The sequence below is a fragment of the Gopherus flavomarginatus genome, chromosome 3 (assembly GCF_025201925.1).
Source record: "Gopherus flavomarginatus isolate rGopFla2 chromosome 3, rGopFla2.mat.asm, whole genome shotgun sequence".
Lineage (NCBI taxonomy): Eukaryota > Metazoa > Chordata > Testudines > Testudinidae > Gopherus > Gopherus flavomarginatus.
In genome coordinates, this window is record NC_066619.1 from 240,227,557 (window position 1) to 240,245,300 (window position 17,744).

The window sequence follows — 17,744 nt, forward strand, 5'->3', positions numbered from 1 at the left end:
ATCTCTCTGCTTTGATAGTCATTCCACCCAGCTCAGGGGATGAGTTAGAGAGACCATAGGCTGTAGCAATTAGAAGAAGGAAGAGGAAGAATGAGAGTACCTGCTTCTGTAAAAGAGATAATAATGTCTACCTGCTATGGGAGTTTTGAGGATTAATTCGTTAATGTTCGTAAAATGCTTTGAAAAGCATATGGACCTGATCCAACACCCACTGATGTCAATTCAAAGATTCCCATTGACTTCAAATGGGAATGAGCCCTAAATAAGTGTGAACCCAACCCCCTATTCTTTACAACTGAACTATGCCAAATTATGCATTAAATTTAAACTTTTAATTTTTTCTCCTTATGACAATGCAAGTTGATTGTCTTTTCATTTTAGTATGTACTGAAAGGTCCAATGTTTTCTTTATAGACATTGATGCAACTTTGCTACTTTAGGATTTTATAAATTAGCTATTTCAATGTACGCTTCTATATCTGTTTCTGAAGAATAGCAGCACTGCCACTAATACCTCAGAATGTTGGTTTCGGTTTTTCAAACTCTGTGGCATGCAGCTTTTTTTGGTGAGCATGACACTGTCAGCTTTTGAAAATATTTGTATAGTTTTTCTTGTTTTTACTTATCTAACTGTCCTCTTCTCAATAATAAGTTGCTTGGGTTAAGCAAAGGAGTAGTGTGTGAAGTAAAGAGACCAGAACAGAAAGATAGGAAGAAGCTAAATTGTGGAAGGCCTTGGAGAATGAAATGAGATGCTTGAATGTGATGCAGGATAGAACATAGAATTAGTAAACAAATATTTGGAATTTTTAAGATATTCTTGACCTTATTACGCAAGTGTTAAGGACTCAGATATTGGACCTAAGTTGTGTTTCATGTATAAAGAGGTGACTCAAAACTAAATATTAATGGAAGTCTTGTAGTTGGAGGTCTGTGAGCTCTTCAGCTCAGAATTTGCTCATCTTACTGCAGGAATAATCAACTAATGATTTGAGAACAGTATGCAACTCCACTGGAAAAACACTGTAGCTCTTGTCAGTCACCTGGAGCACTGTGTTTGGTTCAAGACACCCTGGGGGGAGGGGGAAGAGAAGGGAATGGGGATCTGTCAGCAAGTATATCTGTAACAATACAGACCCCAAAAAAATTCTGTTAATTTTATTTTTTTTTGATGAATAGATTCCTTACTAGGCATATTAATATAGAACATTATGTAATTCATTTAAATTACAATACAGAACTGTATTTCCTGCACCTATGAGAAGCAGTGCTAAGGCTTGGGGGAGTCAGGGGTAACAAAGGCGCTCAGGGAAAGGGAAGGAGCCTAGGAGTGAGCCTGGAGGGTGTTGGGTGTGAATGGGAGGTTTTTCTTTGGGTGTATGTGTTTGCGATTGTTAGGGTGTTAATCCAAATAATATAATGTATATGGAGATATACCTATCTCATAGAACTGGAAGGGACCCCAAAAGGTCATTGAATCTAGCCCCTTGCCTTCACTAGCAGGACCAAATACTGATTTTGCCTCAGATCTCTAAGTGGCTCTCTCAAGGACTGAGCTCACAACCCTAGGTTTAGCAGGCCAATGCTCAAACCACTGAGCTATTCCTCCCCCCAAGCCTCTCCCATGCAGACCCTGGCTGACCCCAAGCCTCTCCCATTCAGTCAGGCAGGTCTGCCCCTGTCCCTGCACTCCTCGTCCCCATAGGTCTCTGCAGCCCCTCTTCCCCATCCCCAGGCTCAGCTCTATCACCCCACTAGCTCCTGAGCCCATGCTCCAGTCTGTCCCCCCCACTAACTATTCTGAACCTGTCTCTGACCCCCCACAGCAGCTCAATTTGCCCCATTCTGTCTAACCTGGCTCCGCAAGCAGGTTTCTGTGATGAACTCTGCTCCTGGGGGAATTCTGCTGCAATGGGCATAGACTTTTGTATTTTCCCACATTAAAAAACATTTTGCTTAAGAAGTGCTACAGTTCTGCCTTTTGCCCACTAGAGGTTGCCAGCCAGCTGTTCTAGCGCCACAGCGGTCTTTGGTGGGGAAAAGTTGGAACTGGAGTACTTCTTAGGCAAAATGTTTTTTAATGTGGGAAAATACAAAAGTCTATGCCCATTGCTGCAGAATTCCCCCAGGAGTAAACTAAGAAATGATGACGAAGGTGTATACAAAATAATGAATGGTAGAGAAAGTGAATTGAGTGTACCTGTGTATCTTTTTTCATAATGCAAGAACAGGAAGCATTCAGTTAAATTAATAGGCAATACATTTAAAATGTTATTTAGACGGTGGAGCTTGTTGCCACAAGATATGATGGAGGTCAAGAGTTTAAGATTAAAGAAGCATAGATATTTTTACATATATATACTGAAAACCTCCACAGGTACATAGCTAGCATAAGAATTAATTTTTTAGTTAATATAAATATTACAGAGCTTCATGCTTCAGGGCATAAGCCAGCCAGGGGTTAAGAAGGAATTTACCTTATGGGGGGGAGGAGGAGGAGGAGGGAGCGGAGGGGGTTGGCACTTTCCTTTGAAGTCTCAAGTACTAACTAATGTCACAGTCAAGTTACTGGATCACTAGTCAGATCTGCTGTGACAATTTCTTTATTCCTGAATTCCCCATTATCTATAGCTCCAAACACTAAGAGGAAATTATTTATTGTCCCAATTTGGTCCCCTCTGGGATGGAACACAGCAGTTGTTTAAAAGTACACAATAGCTCTGTTCAGTAGTTTAATAAAGAAAGTTAAGAATACCATGTCCATCTGTAATTGCAAGAAAACATGTAAGCAGGTAGAAAGTAATTGCCCTTGCTGGAACATGGGGTTACTAGAGTTAATGTTCCCACTCTATGAAGTGCACTTTGGGATCTTTATTGACCACAGCTGGTCAATCAAGATCTCTCTGGCAACATAAAATCTGAAGATGTCATTGGTCTGCAGGACAAAATCCTGGCCTCAATTAAGTCAATGGGAGTTTTACCATTAATTTCAATGGGACTGAGATTTCACCTATAAATTTTTCTTTTACCACTGTGTAAGATCAACAGTTCAAAACTATTTGTATTTTTGAGACAACCAGTTTTAAATTTGGAATGGTGTATGGTTTTCCCACTGTTAACCATTTTAAATAAGCAATTTTTTTTAGTTTCATATTGATGAAAGCTTGTGTGTAATTATTTTTTGTAAGATGATTTTCACTGTCAAAAGGAATGCTCCCTTTGTGAGTACTGAGGGTGATAAGGGAGTTCTGAGGAAGAGAACAGGCAGGGAACAACATCACATTGCCAAGTTATTTAATTGCATATTCTATGTTAATGTACCTACAGTTATATCCTTGGTATAATTGGATTTTAAAGGGGGTAGTTTGAATGATGATATTAAGTAATTGCTGTATTAATGCATCTCCGTGTAAGCTGTTCTCTTCTTTGTAGGTTAATTCATGCCATGTTGACCATTTCATCTTTACCTCAATGCTTAATGCAGTATAATTTACTTATGTGACTTTTATTTATTTCTATAAGAGCAAGAGCAGTACTAATCCTGCATCATATGAGTCAAGACCAGAACTGGAAATCTAAAAAGCATGTCATGTGTTGAATAATACAGGTTTATTTTTCCTTTCTCAGCAGATATATGGAGTGATCACTCATTTCAGACCGACCCCGACTTGCCACCTGGCTGGAAAAAAATCAATGACATTGCTGGGACCTATTATTGGCACATACCAACAGGAACAACCCAGTGGGAACGTCCTGTCTCCATACCAACGGATCTTCAGAGCTCAAGGAAAGGATCACTTAATTCTATTACCCCATCTCCTACCCCAGAAACTGAGGTAAAGTGTAAGACCTCTTACTACTGAGTATTGAAAAGAAATTAGGATCTCTTTCAACCAGTTACTTGCACATAAAACAGTTAGTAACTTAAGCTTTAGAATCCGCTACACATTAGCATCTCTAAATTTAGCTGTTTGTTGACAATAAATCATAAATATTTTTTGTTTTTAATGCCTTTGTCTCACAAAGCATCTTAAAGATTTGGATGTGTATATGAAAGGAGACATCATATCTAGTACAAAATTAGACAGCCTGTATGTGTGATTAATGTGAAATGATTAAGGTTCCCTAGGGTACTGAAGCAATACTTCATTACACAGGTGCAGGCTACATCAAATATTTACACATTAACAATCTCTTGGCTAAACTCTTTGTAATTACATCTTCTCTTAGTAGTTCAGTTGCTAGGAGTGTCACACAAACACATTGGAAGTTACAGTCCAGACGTTAACTACTGAATGTATAGCTTATATTAAATATACAAATCATTCTAAAGTGAAAGCATTTTAGAATAATACCAGAAAAATTATCTGAGCACAAACATCATTCTTTTGCGCTAAATTTTTAAACTAGAAACAGGGTGCCCTCTGTCTTCAAACACTGTGAAAAAGAACACTTGCTAAATATTTTTAAATGGTAATAACCCACTAAAATACCCATTTCTGGGGCAATCCTGTGGGGTAACTTATTGATATCTGTACATGAAAATATAAAATATACCAAATGGAACAGTAAACTAGAAAAATTGCAGTTCATTTATAATTTTTGAAATATATATATGCTTGGCTTGCCTTGACCAGTCAAACACTTAAATATGTGTAACTTCACTTGCATGATTTGAGTGGGACTACTCATATGAGTGAAGTTATGCTTAGTGTGTGAACTATTTCAGTTGTGGTTCACATCGGTCAAGACATCTCTGGAATTCACTATATGCTAGACATGTTGACTATTAAATGGACAAAGTTAAATGATATGAAGGATGAAGAGTGATTGTTACCTCTAAGATATTTCTGAAATTCAGAGGAATTACAGGGGTGCAGAATTTAAAGTGCTACCAATGTTTCCAGTGTAAATGTATGTATTTTAAAGTTTATTACTCAGTCATAAATTATTTGTCTCCTAAAACTGTGTGGACAAGGTTTTGACTTATAACTTACATCTTTGAAATAACTAAATTATATAAAAATAAAAATCAATAAGGATGCTAAATTACAGGGGGAAAATATGAATTTGTTTATTCAGTGTTCTTTTCTTTCACTGATGGTAAAGTAGCTTTTAATTGTAGGACTGACATTTTTCATTGTAATATGACAGACAAGTATCTTAGGGCTTGTCTACACAGTGGAGTGATGCATTTTATGAGTATGTGATTTCTAAAACACACTACAGAGTTACACATTAATTGATCTGGATAGACCCTGCTGGTGCACTTTAAAGTAATGCTGTTTGAAACAGTACTATGTTAAAGTACACTAGGGAACCTTTGGTGTGCTCCAGGAAGTTCTATATGGACCAATTAATCTGCAACACATTAGTGCACTTCAGAAATTACTCTCTGTAGACAGTATTACCCTACTGTGTAGACAAGCTATTAAAACATTTGGGAATTACTTTTAGTATTAAACTTTAACATTACAGACAATGGTTTGCCATGATAAAGGAGAATAATTTTTTTTCTGACTATCACATTAAAGTATCATGTGAAATCTATGAATTAAGAAAACAAAGGTTTTGATCCAATATAGTAAAAATCCTGAAAAGGCTGTTATGAATGGTCATGCCAAGGCCAAATATCCAGTACATAGGAGAGGGCCATGTAGATTTTGATACAATATGGGCACTAATCCTATAAAGTATCTGCCCAGGCAGAGCATTATACCTGTGTAGGTCCCTTTGAAAGATCAGGAAAATAGACTGTAGTGTAGAAGTCTCTACACAGTAATTTATATAATAATAATTTCAACCAGCAAGTTCTCAGACAATTAATCTATATTTTAATGAGTCTCTAGGTATGTTTCTAGAATAAAATTTTATGCAAAAAAGATGGTCGATGTCAAATTGCAAGAGGAAATTGTCTCCAAGAGTTTCTCCATTTTGTTTTGCAAATTTCTAACACATGATGATTAAGTAATGTTGATTTTTAGACTGGACCAGTGCTGAAGCAGCAGTATAATAGGATACCACACACGTTTTCAGATAGGAGGACCATGTTCCTGGACTGGCAAGGTCTGGGAACACTGCAGAGGCAGGTAGCCGAGGCCCTGACAGGAAAGGGATGGGAAGGGAAGGTCAACTTGTGGCACTGTCTAGCAGCCTCTATGGCTAAATCAAGTGAAATGTCACTGTGATATCAGGAATTTTGAAGTTAAATAAAAGATGGAATTGAGGGAGGACTCCAGTAAGTTTTATTTGGTTCTGGCAAGAAGGATATGGAAAGAAAAACAATGTTACGATGAACTAATCTTCATAGCGTATGGGCAACGTGCCTCAGGTGGTACATGACTACGATTCATCACCAAATCTGGTCCACTGGTTGGATCATTAGCTTCCCCGGGTTGGGCTGGGTACTGATGGGGAGTACAACCAAGGGTGGCTCTATGTTTTTTGCTGCCCCAATCACAGCAGTCAGGGCGCCTTTGGCGGCGTTTCTGTGGGAGGTCTGCCAGTAACACGGATTCGCCGTCGGTTCTGTGGGTGATCTGTCGGTCCTGCGCCTTTGGCGTACCCACTGCCGAATTGCCGCCGAAGCCGCAGGACTGGTGGATCTCCCGCAAAAACGCCACTGAAGGCTCCCTGGCTGCTGTCCTCACGACGAGCGGCACGCCACCCCACCTGGCTTGCTGCCCCAGGCACACGTTTGCTGCAATGGTGCCTGGAGCCGCCCCTGAGTGCAACGTGAATGCTGATCCATGCCCCCCCCAACAGAAACCAAAGAATTCAAAATCTAGTCTGTCACCTTCCTTTTTATGTTTTTCTCTGGATTTTCACACGTTTCAAATTGGCACTTGATATTATTTCTGTAAGTACCTCAGTACCTCCGGGCAACTCAAGGATAGTGTTGGTCTCAGTTTAGAATGCCCTTGTTTTTGTTGGACTGTAGCCCACCCTGAATGCTGCATGCACATTTTTTTAAAATGTGTGAATGGTATTCTGTGTCTACCATGTTTTTTATTTAATCAGAGAATTTGTGATACCATTAGTTAAACATTTTACTGAATACATAGATTTTGGTATAGAATAATTTGGTGTGGAAGGCTTATTAGTTCATTCCTCTGCGTTGTGGCAAGATTCATATAACTTCCGTAGAAAAAGTTGGTGGATTTACAGGTTTCAGATGAATGAAAGAGAGTGATCTGGAATAAAGTACCATTATCCAGGGGACATTCCAGTTCAGCCCCAATCTTATCTTTTTCCATCAGTTCACAAGAGTTTGCTTTAGCGTTACCATACTTCCCTGGTTAGAAACCCCCTGCCCTCTTACACTCTACTTGAGATTAGTTTATTTGTGCTGTTCAGCCTTTCAGGTTTCTCAAATAAACACTTAGATATATTTTCTTCCTCAGCGACTAATATTCTTACCCTTTTAAAGATACTTTTTCTCATTTGTTTATTTTTCTTTGTGTCCCTGTCTCTTAACTAAAGTGATATTCTGAAGCATTGCTTCAATCAGTAGAACATAGCCTTGAATTGAAAGTGATTCTAATTTGACAGATTTCCTCAAGGAAGGCTTGTAAGGAACAAAGACAAAAGTCAGGTATTGTTTCATAGCATATCTTGATATGAATATTTAATACAAGGAAGATGAGTTAATCCAACACAGAGAAGCAGAGAAACATTGGGTAGGGGGAAAATGACACTATTAATGCAAATAACAAAAAAAAAAATTGGTCCGAATTGAAAAAAATGGAAGAAAATTAGTGTGTTCTCAAATTTATTATGGTTTTTTGTTGGTTACAAGAGATTTTTTCCCCTGCTTTTATAGCAGCAGATTCTCCTGTGCCATTTTCATCAGCACAGGAAATGGCTCTGGTGTAATTGTAGGTTAAGAATAATTTGAAAAATCCTGTGCCCTGTTCAGAGAAAATGGTAAATACGAAATATGTGGGTTTTATATACCTTTTTAAAAAAATGTTGAAAGTCTGTTTATAGAGTACTCTTCATTAAGTTATTGAATACATTTATTTGAGAACCTTTATGTTCAGTATATAAAATATCGTCTTCCAAGTTTTTGAGATTATTTTTATCTTGTTGCATTTTTCCTTAATTGTATCTTGCAGCCAGAAGCAAATTTAGTATCAGCAGAACATGGGGAGATACTTTTTGTATTTAATCTTAGCGTTTTTGAAGGTTTAAGGTGAATTCCCTAAATTAATCCTTTTGTACCTAGAAGCGTAGATTTTCAGAAAACATCTAACTGATGGTATGAATTTCATTAGTTTATTTATATTATACTAAAAGTTTAGTGTGATGTTCTCCCCTACATGGGAATAGCCTGTGGAGGGCAAAGGAAACCAGAGGGCTTCAGTTTCCCTTGGGGGTGGGATGTATCTTGCCACCACAGCAGGAGCTGATAGTTTGATCCCTTTAAACTAGGGAGGTTAAGGAATCCGCAGGAAGCAAGGTTTCTCTCTACTGGCTCTTCCCTGGACTTATGGTTCTTATAGGCTAATAGTTTAAAAGCTAGGGGTTCCCAAGGGAAAGCTGTGCTGATCCTACTAAGTACCACTAAATTCCAAGTACAGTTTAACAGGATGACAGCTACCACAGGAGCTGTTCTATCCAGGAGTTTCTGCAGCATGGCTGTTTCAGGAACATCTCCTAAAGTCAGGGATCCATAGCACAAGTTAATTCAGAATTAGGTTGTGTTAATTTGGAGTAGGTCAGCCTGAACAGAGCTTTTTAATACTGGGGAATTTAATGGGAGGAAAGAGATGGTCTAATGTCATCTAAATATCATATTCTCCCTCCACAGCAGTTGAGTACCTCCTGTTCAAGTCCATGGGAGTTACTCATATCCTGTGGAGAGGAGGAGAATAGGGACCCTATGATTGGCACTTAAGCTGTGTCTATCCTATGAGCTGAAGATGTGATTCCTCTGCTTGTGTACACATACTCGTGCTAGCTCTCACTGAACAAGCACAAGTATAAATAGCAGTGTAGCCATGGCAGCACAGGTATTGGCAACGGAGATGAATATGCACTCGCCTGAAACCAGTGGGTACATACTCGGCACAGCTAAGCCAGGCCTGTGCTGCTGCTACTGTGGCTACACCACTATTTACACTCACGCTTGCTCCATGTGAGCCAGGAAATCACACTCCCAGCCCGTAGAGCAGACATAATGTTAAATGACTTCCCCGGCACTCTTTGCAGAAACTAGTGCATCTCTCAGCTTGTTGATACTGATTTAACAGTGTTAAAAATGTGCATTTGTTGGATTATATAGCAGTTTCCTTATAGACTTTTGAATGAGGTTAAGGACATTTGTTGTTCGTTTAAAAAAACCACACACACAAGAAAGTTGTGTTAGATCGTTCAGAATTGTTTTTGTTGCAAGAAGTCTGCCTGTGCTCCCTACTAATCACCTTTTCCCGTCCATTGTCCTTCTTTCTTCCTGCGATCTGGAAATTATGTGACCCTTATGCTGTACAATGCCTTCTATTTCAGTGTTTCCAGTTCACACTATATTTAGAGTTAGAATACTCAACAAATGAACCCCAGAGAAATGGAAACTCCATTTTTCTCTGAATTGCTGTTTTGTGGCAGGTCCTAGCAGTTATGGCCAACATTCACATTCAGACTCATTTTGCTTGCTTTCAAGATCATACCTGAAGAGTAATCTCATTGTCTGTTTTTAATTCATATTAACTTTTCCTTATTCCAATCATTTGTTTTGGTAAGTAACTGTAGAAACATCTCCTCCCAATTCCCCCCCCATCCAAATGCCATTGTACAGTGGACTAACTAGTTGAAGTTTTGAGGTGATCTGTTCCCTAACCCATCCTGTAAATATCAATGCTAACAACAGTGTCTTGTGTTTTTTTTTTCTTTTTTTTTTATCAATGTGCTTCTTCCTGTGTGAATAATTATATGTCTAGAAACAGCCATGGAGTGATTTTGCTGTACTGAATGGGGGAAAGATTAATAGTGACATTTGGAAGGCAAGTATATTGTCAGATTTTAGAATATTTAATACTGTTACCCTTGTTTTTGCATGGCAGTGGCTGTATTTTATTTAATTTTTTTTTGCTCCACAAATATCATTCATAATATAGGCCAAAGTAAATGGGGTATTGCTAGGGATATCTAGCACACAAACATGCTGCCATTTTCTGATCTTTGCACTTAGAATGGATTCAGTCTAAATCAACAGGGTAAATATCATGTTTTAAAAATAAGATGCCTGCACTGAATGAAAAATAATTTGAAAATATATGCATGCTTTATCCGGAAACACTGTATGCTTCTTGGCAGGGAGGATTTTGTTTCCCTTTGAAATTAGAGGTAATTTGCTGTAGCACATGCCTAATAATGTATTAATAATGGTATGTTTATCTCTAGGACCTTCATGCAGCCACAGTGAATCCAGACCCCAGTTTAAAAGAATTTGAGGGAGCAACATTACGCTATGCGTCTTTGAAGCTCAGGTATGTTGTTTTAAAAAATCTCCATAGAGTGGCCAGCTTAAATATGTTGTACTGTACTATAAACTGTATTGACTGGAAACCTGATTTTGTCTATATTTATTCAGTGTTGTCTCATTGTTGCCTTGTACTCCTCTGTCTGTCTGTATCCATCTGTTGTCTCTTGTCTTATACTTAGATTGTAAGCTCTTTGGAACAGGAACTATCTTTTTGTTCTGTGATTGATTGTACAGTGCAGTTCTGATCCATGACTAGGGCTCCTAGACACTATGGTAAAATAAATAATTAATAATAATATTTTTTCATAACAGAAATGCTCCTCGGTCTAATGAAGATGATTCCTGTAGCATCAACAGTGATCCAGAAGCCAAGGTCTGTAAGAAAATATTTAAATAGGATACCAATTAAGCTTGTAATTGTAAACAATGCATGCAGGTAGCAAGTTGTTTTCTAGGTTTAAACTTAAATACCTCCCCTCAAGATGTTGGTTGAAATGGTAATATTTTGTCACAATGCACATAGATTTTAACTCTGTGAGTTTCTAAGAGTATGTATATTCTGCAATGTAAGCCCGGACTCCCTTCCATCTACATGCAAATTTATCAGACTTGGGCTTGGTCCGAGGATCGTAGTACCCTACAGAGGTGGAGGGTTTGAGCCTGGGTCAAGCTGAGACCCAGGCTTTGAGCTCTATTGCTTTGCAGTGTTGACACAGCCCCTGCATCTTGGGTCCTAGGAGTCCGCCAAAGTATCTCACGATCCCATGGTCCAACTTCCTTTGTCATCTCTACTGCAATCGACTCTAGGGAGTTTCTGTCTTGTATGTGCTTTCACTATTCGTGCTTGCTCATGCTCTTTTTTTTTTTTCCTGTGTGGTTCTGTTGTTACTGGTGTTTGCTGTGGTAATGGCACCTAGCCTGCCTAGCAATCGGTTAATGCTGTGCTTTTCTAATACACTTATAAATAAAGCTTCTTCTTCGAGTGATTGCTCATATCCATTCCAGTTAGGTGTGTGCGCGCCACGTGCACGTTCGTCGGAGAAACTTTTACCCTAGCAACACTCGGCGGGTTGGCTGGACGCCCCCTGGAGTGGCGCCGCTATGGTGCCAGATATATACCCCAGCCGACCCAGCCACCCTTCAGTTCCTTCTTACCGCCCGTGTTGGTCGTTGGAACAGTGGAGTGCGGCTTAGCTGACCTCCACCTTCCCTAGCTACTCGTAGTCTCTTCTAGTTGTTATATTCATAGTGTAGTTAACTGTTATTGTGTGTATATATATAGTTCATTAGATTTAGTTATAGTTCATAGTTATAGTTGTTAGTTAGCTCATGCCTGGCTCACCGGGTTTCAAGCAGTGCCGGAGCTCATGCCTGGCTCACCGGGTTTCAAGCAGTGCTCCGCCTGTCATAGGCTGATGCAGACAGGAGATCCCCACGACTCCTGTTTGAAGTGCCTAGGGGAATCGCACTTATCTGCTAAGTGCCCAATTTGCAAGGCTTTTAAGCCGAGAACTAAAAAGGAGCAGGACATCAGGTTAAAACAGCTCCTCATGGAAGCAGCCCTGACACCTTCGCCTTCGGCACCGAGCATGAGCCAGTCGGTGAACAGAGGCTCCCCTACGGCACGGGGCATCGCCTGTACGCCTAAGGACTCCCGGCACTGGCCACCACCGGCACTGAAATCGATTCCGCGCCGTTCTCTCTCCCTGAGGTCGAAGACGGCGAAAGGTCAGACGGCAACACCCACGTCGCAGCCAGAGACTGCGCCTAGGTCTGACCTCCCGGTACCAATACCTGCCGTGGCGCAGCCGAAACCGGTACCGTCGACTCCAGCCCCACGAGGGCCGTTGAGTCTGGCACCTGACAGCTCCCCAGCACCTGCCGTGGTAGAGCTCACTTTGCCGTCTATCCCGGAGACGTTTTCTGCGGCGAGAGATTTGATCGCCATCATCGAGGCGGCACCGCCCCTACCCCCGGCACCGCTGGTGTGGGTATTATAATCCATGGGCAAGCCGACCCTGACCAGACCGCCGTCTGTCAACGTAGCGGACCGGCACCGCTCAAGGTCACGATCCCGCAGGCGCTCTGGGTCGAGACGTCGCTCCCATTCTCGACGTCGCTCTCAGTCCCAGCACTGTTCCTCTCCACGGCACCAGTTGGACTCTCGGCACCGGTCAATCTCTTGCTCCCTGACCCACTACTCCTGGTACCACTCCAGTTCCTGGCACCGACCCAGGCACCGTACCTCCCGGAGCAGATCAGGGCGTAGAGACGCGAGATCCCGGTCGACCTCCCGGCACCCGGTCCGGTTGCAGGTCCCGGTCTCGTTCTCGGTACCGCTCTGTGTACCGGCACCGGTCCCCACGGTCGAGGGGTGCGAGATCCGTCGGGACTTCGGCTCCAGGTTTTTCTGCTCTGCCATGGCCGTCCAGACAGACGTCCGTATCCTCCCAAGCGGACAGCTATTATGACCGGGATATGGAGGTACCTACGGGAGTTTTCCAGGACTCTCGGCCTCAGGATGTAGAACCTCAATAGTGGTCCTTTTGGACACCCTGGAAGTACCACCAAGCCCAGGGTGCTCCCCTAGTCCAGATCTGCTCTGCTGCCTCAAAACATCGGGCACCAGAGGCCACCATTTCCCGCCCCCCCCGCAGCTGAGTCGGAGGAGCACGCAACACATCCTCCGGACTCCCCGGGACAGCTGGAGCAGGAACCGTCCCAGAAGCAAGAGGCTATCCAGGACCCTCTCATTCCTGGAGTTTCCTCCTCCTCCTCACCGGATGAGGCTGTGGCAGGGACCTCATCATCAGGGCCCCCCGCCGATAGACCTCAGGGCCCATCAGGACGTCCTTCGCAGGGTGGCTGTCAATATCAACCTCCCAGTGGAGGAAGTCCCGGAAGTCGAAGACCCCGTAGTGAGCATCCTCACTGCCGATGCTCCCACCCGGGTCGCACTGCCGTTTATTAAGACTATCCAGGCCACTGCCGACACCCTCTGGCAGTCTCCAGCCTCCATTCCACCGACGGAAAAGGGAGTTGAGAGAAAGTACATGGTACCCTCTCGGGGGTATGAGTACTTTAGTTCATCCTCCTCCCTCCTCCTTAGTTGTCCAGTCGATCAACGAAAGGGAACGCCATGGCCAGCAGGCGCCTGCCCCAAAGTCCAAGGAGGCCAGGCGGATGGATCTCCTGGGTCGTCGTAAGGTGTACTTAGCGGGGGCCCTACAGCTCCGAGTGGCCAACCAGCAGGCTCTACTGAGCCGTTACAGCTATAACACATGGGCAGAAGTGGGTAGGTTCACTGAGCTGCTACTCCTGGACTCACGCCAGGAATTTAATGCGTTCCTGGAGGAAGGGAAGAAGGTGGCTAGGACCTCTCTCCAGGCCTCCCTAGACGCGGCCGACTCAGCGGCCAGAACTTTGGCCTCGGGCATCACCATGAGGCGTATCTCCTGGCTCCAGGTCTCTAACCTGCCTCCTGAGCTGCAGTACACCATCCAGGACCTATCCTTTGATGGCAAGGGTTTGTTCTCGGAGAAGACTGATCCCAGGTTGCAGAGCCTGAAGGATAATAGGGTCATCATGCGCTCGTTGGGAATGCATACCCCCGTAACCCAGCGTAGACCCTTCAGACCCCAAACACACCGCCCGTACTTTACGCCTCGGCAAAGGCAGGACCTCAGTAGAAGACGCGGGCGGGGTGGCTGCAGACACCAGTCCGGTCCCCAGGAGGGCCAAAACCACGGGCCCTCTAAGGCACCAACAGGCCCTAAGTCCAACTTTTGAAGGTGAGCCCGGGGATGGCAAACCAGTCTCAAGACAGGATCCTTTCCCTCCCTTCTCCAACCGTCTCTCCTACTTCCTCCCGGCATGGTCCCAATTGACTTCAGATCTTTGGGTTCTACGCACAGTGAAGCAAGGATACCACCTCCAATTTGCTTCATCACCGCCCTCCCGCCCCCCATCCCGGTCCCTCTTCAGGGACCCCTCTCACGAGCAAGTCCTCTTACAAGAGGTCCAGTCTCTCCTCGCCGCGGGAGCTATAGAGGAGGTACCTTTAGACGAGAAGGGGAAGGGGTTTTACTCCTGCTATTTTCTGATTCCCAAGTCCAAGGGAGGCCTCAGACCTATCCTAGACCTGCGAGGACTCAACAAATGGTTGCTCAAGTTGAAGTTCCGCATGGTCTCCCTGGGAACGATTATCCCGTCCCTGTATCCTGGAGACTGGTATGCCGCCCTCGACATGAAGGACGCGTACTTCCACATTGCCATCTTTCCACCACACAGGAAGTACCTTCGCTTTATGGCCTACCACCAGCACTTCCAATTCACAGTCCTCCCCTTCGGTCTGTCCACGGCCCCGAGGGTGTTCATGAAGTGCATGGCCATCGTCACCGCCCACCCCTGCTGGCAACAGATACATGGGTTCCCATATCTGGATGACTGGCTCATCAAGGGGACCTCTCAAACTCAGGTCCGGCAGTATGTCGGCATAATCACGGACCTATTCTCCCAGTTGAGCCTACTCCTCAACACCGAGAAATCCACCCTGGTCCCCACACAAAGGCTGAACTTCATAGGGGCAACGCTGGATTCCACTCAAGCCAGGGCCTACTTGCCTCAGCCCCGCTTCCAAGCGATCGTATCGATCATACGAGATTTACAGGCCTCCCCAATCACCTCAGCTCGCACCTGCCTCGGCCTCCTGAGGCATATGGCCGCATGTACTTATGTGACCAAGTATGCCAGACTCCGCATGCGACCCTTTCAAACGTGGCTCCATTCGGTCTTCCGCCTGGGCAGGGACTCTATAGACGTCTTGGTGACAGTCCCCCTCGGCCCCCTCCGCTCCCTCAATTGGTGGGTAACTCCATCCCTGGTATGCGCAGGGATGCCGTTCCATCCACAGCCGCTGTCGATGACCTTAACGACGGATGCGTCATCCCTCGGTTGGGGGGCCCATCTAGGTCACCTGCGTACCCAGGGCCTTTGGTCGTCCCAGGAGCTGACGCTCCACATAAACGTCCGGGAGTAGAGAGCAGTCTGCTTCGCGTGCCAGGCGTTCCAGCAACATCTTCATGGCCGTTGTGTTTTGGTATTCACAGACAACACAACGGCCATGTACTATATCAACAAACAGGGGGGACCCGCTCGTCTCCCCTGTGTCAAGAGGCCATTCGACTCTGGGACTTCTATATAGCCCACTCGATAGACCTGGTGGCGTCCTTTCTCCCGGGGGTCCGGAACGCTCTAACGGATCGGCTGAGCCGGTCCTTCCTATGTCACGAATGGTCAATAAGACCGGACGTCATCCATTCAATCTTCCGGAGGTGGGGATTTCCCCTCATAGACCTGTTCGCCTCCCGCTCGAACAGGAAGTGCCAGGAGTTCTGCTCCTTTCAGGGTCTCTCTCCGGGGTCGATCACAGACGCATTCCTCCTGTTGTGGAGGCACCACCTGCTGTATGCCTTCCCTCCGTTTCCTCTGGTGCACAAGGTCCTGTTAAAGCTCCGCAGGGACAAAGCGCATCTGATCCTGATTGCGCCTGCATGGCCCAGACAGCACTGGTACACTACCCTGCTAGATCTGTCCATGGCCACCCCAGTTCCCCTCCCTCTTCTTCCAGACCTGATCACGCAAGACCATGGCAGGCTTCGTCACCCAGACCTGCGAGTCCTCCACCTCACGTCGTGGCTCCTGCATGGCTAAACATAGCGGAGTTAAGCTGTTCCACTCTGGTTCAGCATATTCTCCTCAGCAGCAGGAAGCCTTCCACCCGCTCCATGTATTTGGTGAAGTGGAAACGCTTCTCTTGCTGGTGCGCAACACAGGGCGTTACTCCCTTGGAGGCCTCGATTCCCATGGTCCTAGACTACCTCTGGTACCTTAAGCAGCAGGGCCTAGCGACTTCCTCTCTGAAGGTGCACTTAGCGGATATATCCACTTTCCAGCCAGGCGAGGGTGGTCACTCCATGTTCGCCCACTCCTTGGTCTCTAGGTTCATTAAGGGCCTAGAGCGCCGCTATCCCCCTGTACGTCGCCCTGCCCCTACCTGGGATCTCAGTTTGGTCCTAAACAGACTAATGCACCCACCCTTTGAGACACTAGCGACTTGCTCGCTTCTGTACCTATCGTGGAAAACAGTCTTCCTGGTGGCCATTACATCGGCCAGGCGGGTCTCCAAGCTGAGAGCGCTCACGGTGGACCCGCCCTACACTGTCTTTCATAAAGACAAGGTACAACTGCGACCTCATCCGGCAGTCCTCCCTAAGGTTGTGTCTGCCTTCCATACCAACCAGGACATCTTCCTCCCGGTCTTCTTTCCGAAGCCCCACTCTTCTCGGCAGGAGCAGCAGCTACGCTCCTTAGATGTACGCAGAGCACTCGCTTTCTATATTGAGCAGACGAAGCCATTCCGGAAGTCTCCCTAGCTGTTCGTGGTGGTCGCGGAACGGATGAAAGGTCTGCCAGTCTCCTCCCAGAGAATCTCCTCCTGGGTGACTGCATGCATCCGCACATGCTATGACCTAGCTCATGTCCCTTCGGGCCATCTCACAGCGCACTCTAGCAGAGCTCAAGCGTCATCAGACGCCTTCCTGGCACGCGTGCCTATCCAGGAGATATGCCGTGCAGCAACCTTATCATCGGTCCACACCTTCACCTCGCACTACGCGCTGGTCCAGCAATCTAGAGATGATGCAGCCTTTGGCGCAGCGGTTCTGCGTACTGCCACATCTCACTCCGACCCTTCCGCCTAGGTAAGGCTTGGGAATCACCTAACTGGAATGGATATGAGCAATCACTCGAAGAAGAAAAGACGGTTACTCACCTTTGTAACTGTTGTTCTTCAAGATGTGTTGCTCATATCTATTCCAAACCCACCCTCCTTCCCCACTGTCGGAGTAGCCGGCAAGAAGGAACTGAAGGGTGGCTGGGTCGGCTGGGGTATATATCCGGCGCCATAGCGGCAACACTCCAGGGGGCGCCCAGCCGACCCGCTGAGTGTTGCTAGGGTAAAAGTTTATCCGATGAACGTGCACACGGCGCGCACACACCTAACTGGAATGGATATGAGCAATACATCTCGAAGAACAACAGTTACAAAGGCGAGTAACCGTCTTTTTTTATTTAATCAAGAAAGTTGATTGCCATTCCTGCATCATATCATATAATGTCCATATAAAATAATAAAGGTAAATACATGATCAGGGACAATTAGGCGTTAAAACACTATTCCTCAGTACAGTTGTCTATATGA

The 17,744-nt window shown here is 44.9% G+C and overlaps 1 protein-coding gene across 11 annotated transcripts in view; it reads left to right on the plus strand.

Moving 5' to 3' along the window:
- Positions 1-17,744, plus strand: part of APBB2 (amyloid beta precursor protein binding family B member 2) — a 330,575-nt gene that overhangs the window by 189,872 nt on the left and 122,959 nt on the right. For 7 of the 11 annotated variants that reach the window (XM_050947571.1, XM_050947568.1, XM_050947579.1 and 4 more), the window contains 4 exons: positions 3,628-3,836; positions 9,939-10,001; positions 10,402-10,487; positions 10,796-10,856. In XM_050947571.1, the coding sequence (XP_050803528.1) occupies positions 3,628-3,836; positions 9,939-10,001; positions 10,402-10,487; positions 10,796-10,856 (419 nt within the window). The remainder of the gene's footprint in view (positions 1-3,627; positions 3,837-9,938; positions 10,002-10,401; positions 10,488-10,795; positions 10,857-17,744) is intronic. The other 4 variants (XM_050947573.1, XM_050947578.1, XM_050947575.1 and 1 more) reach the window with 3 other exon arrangements.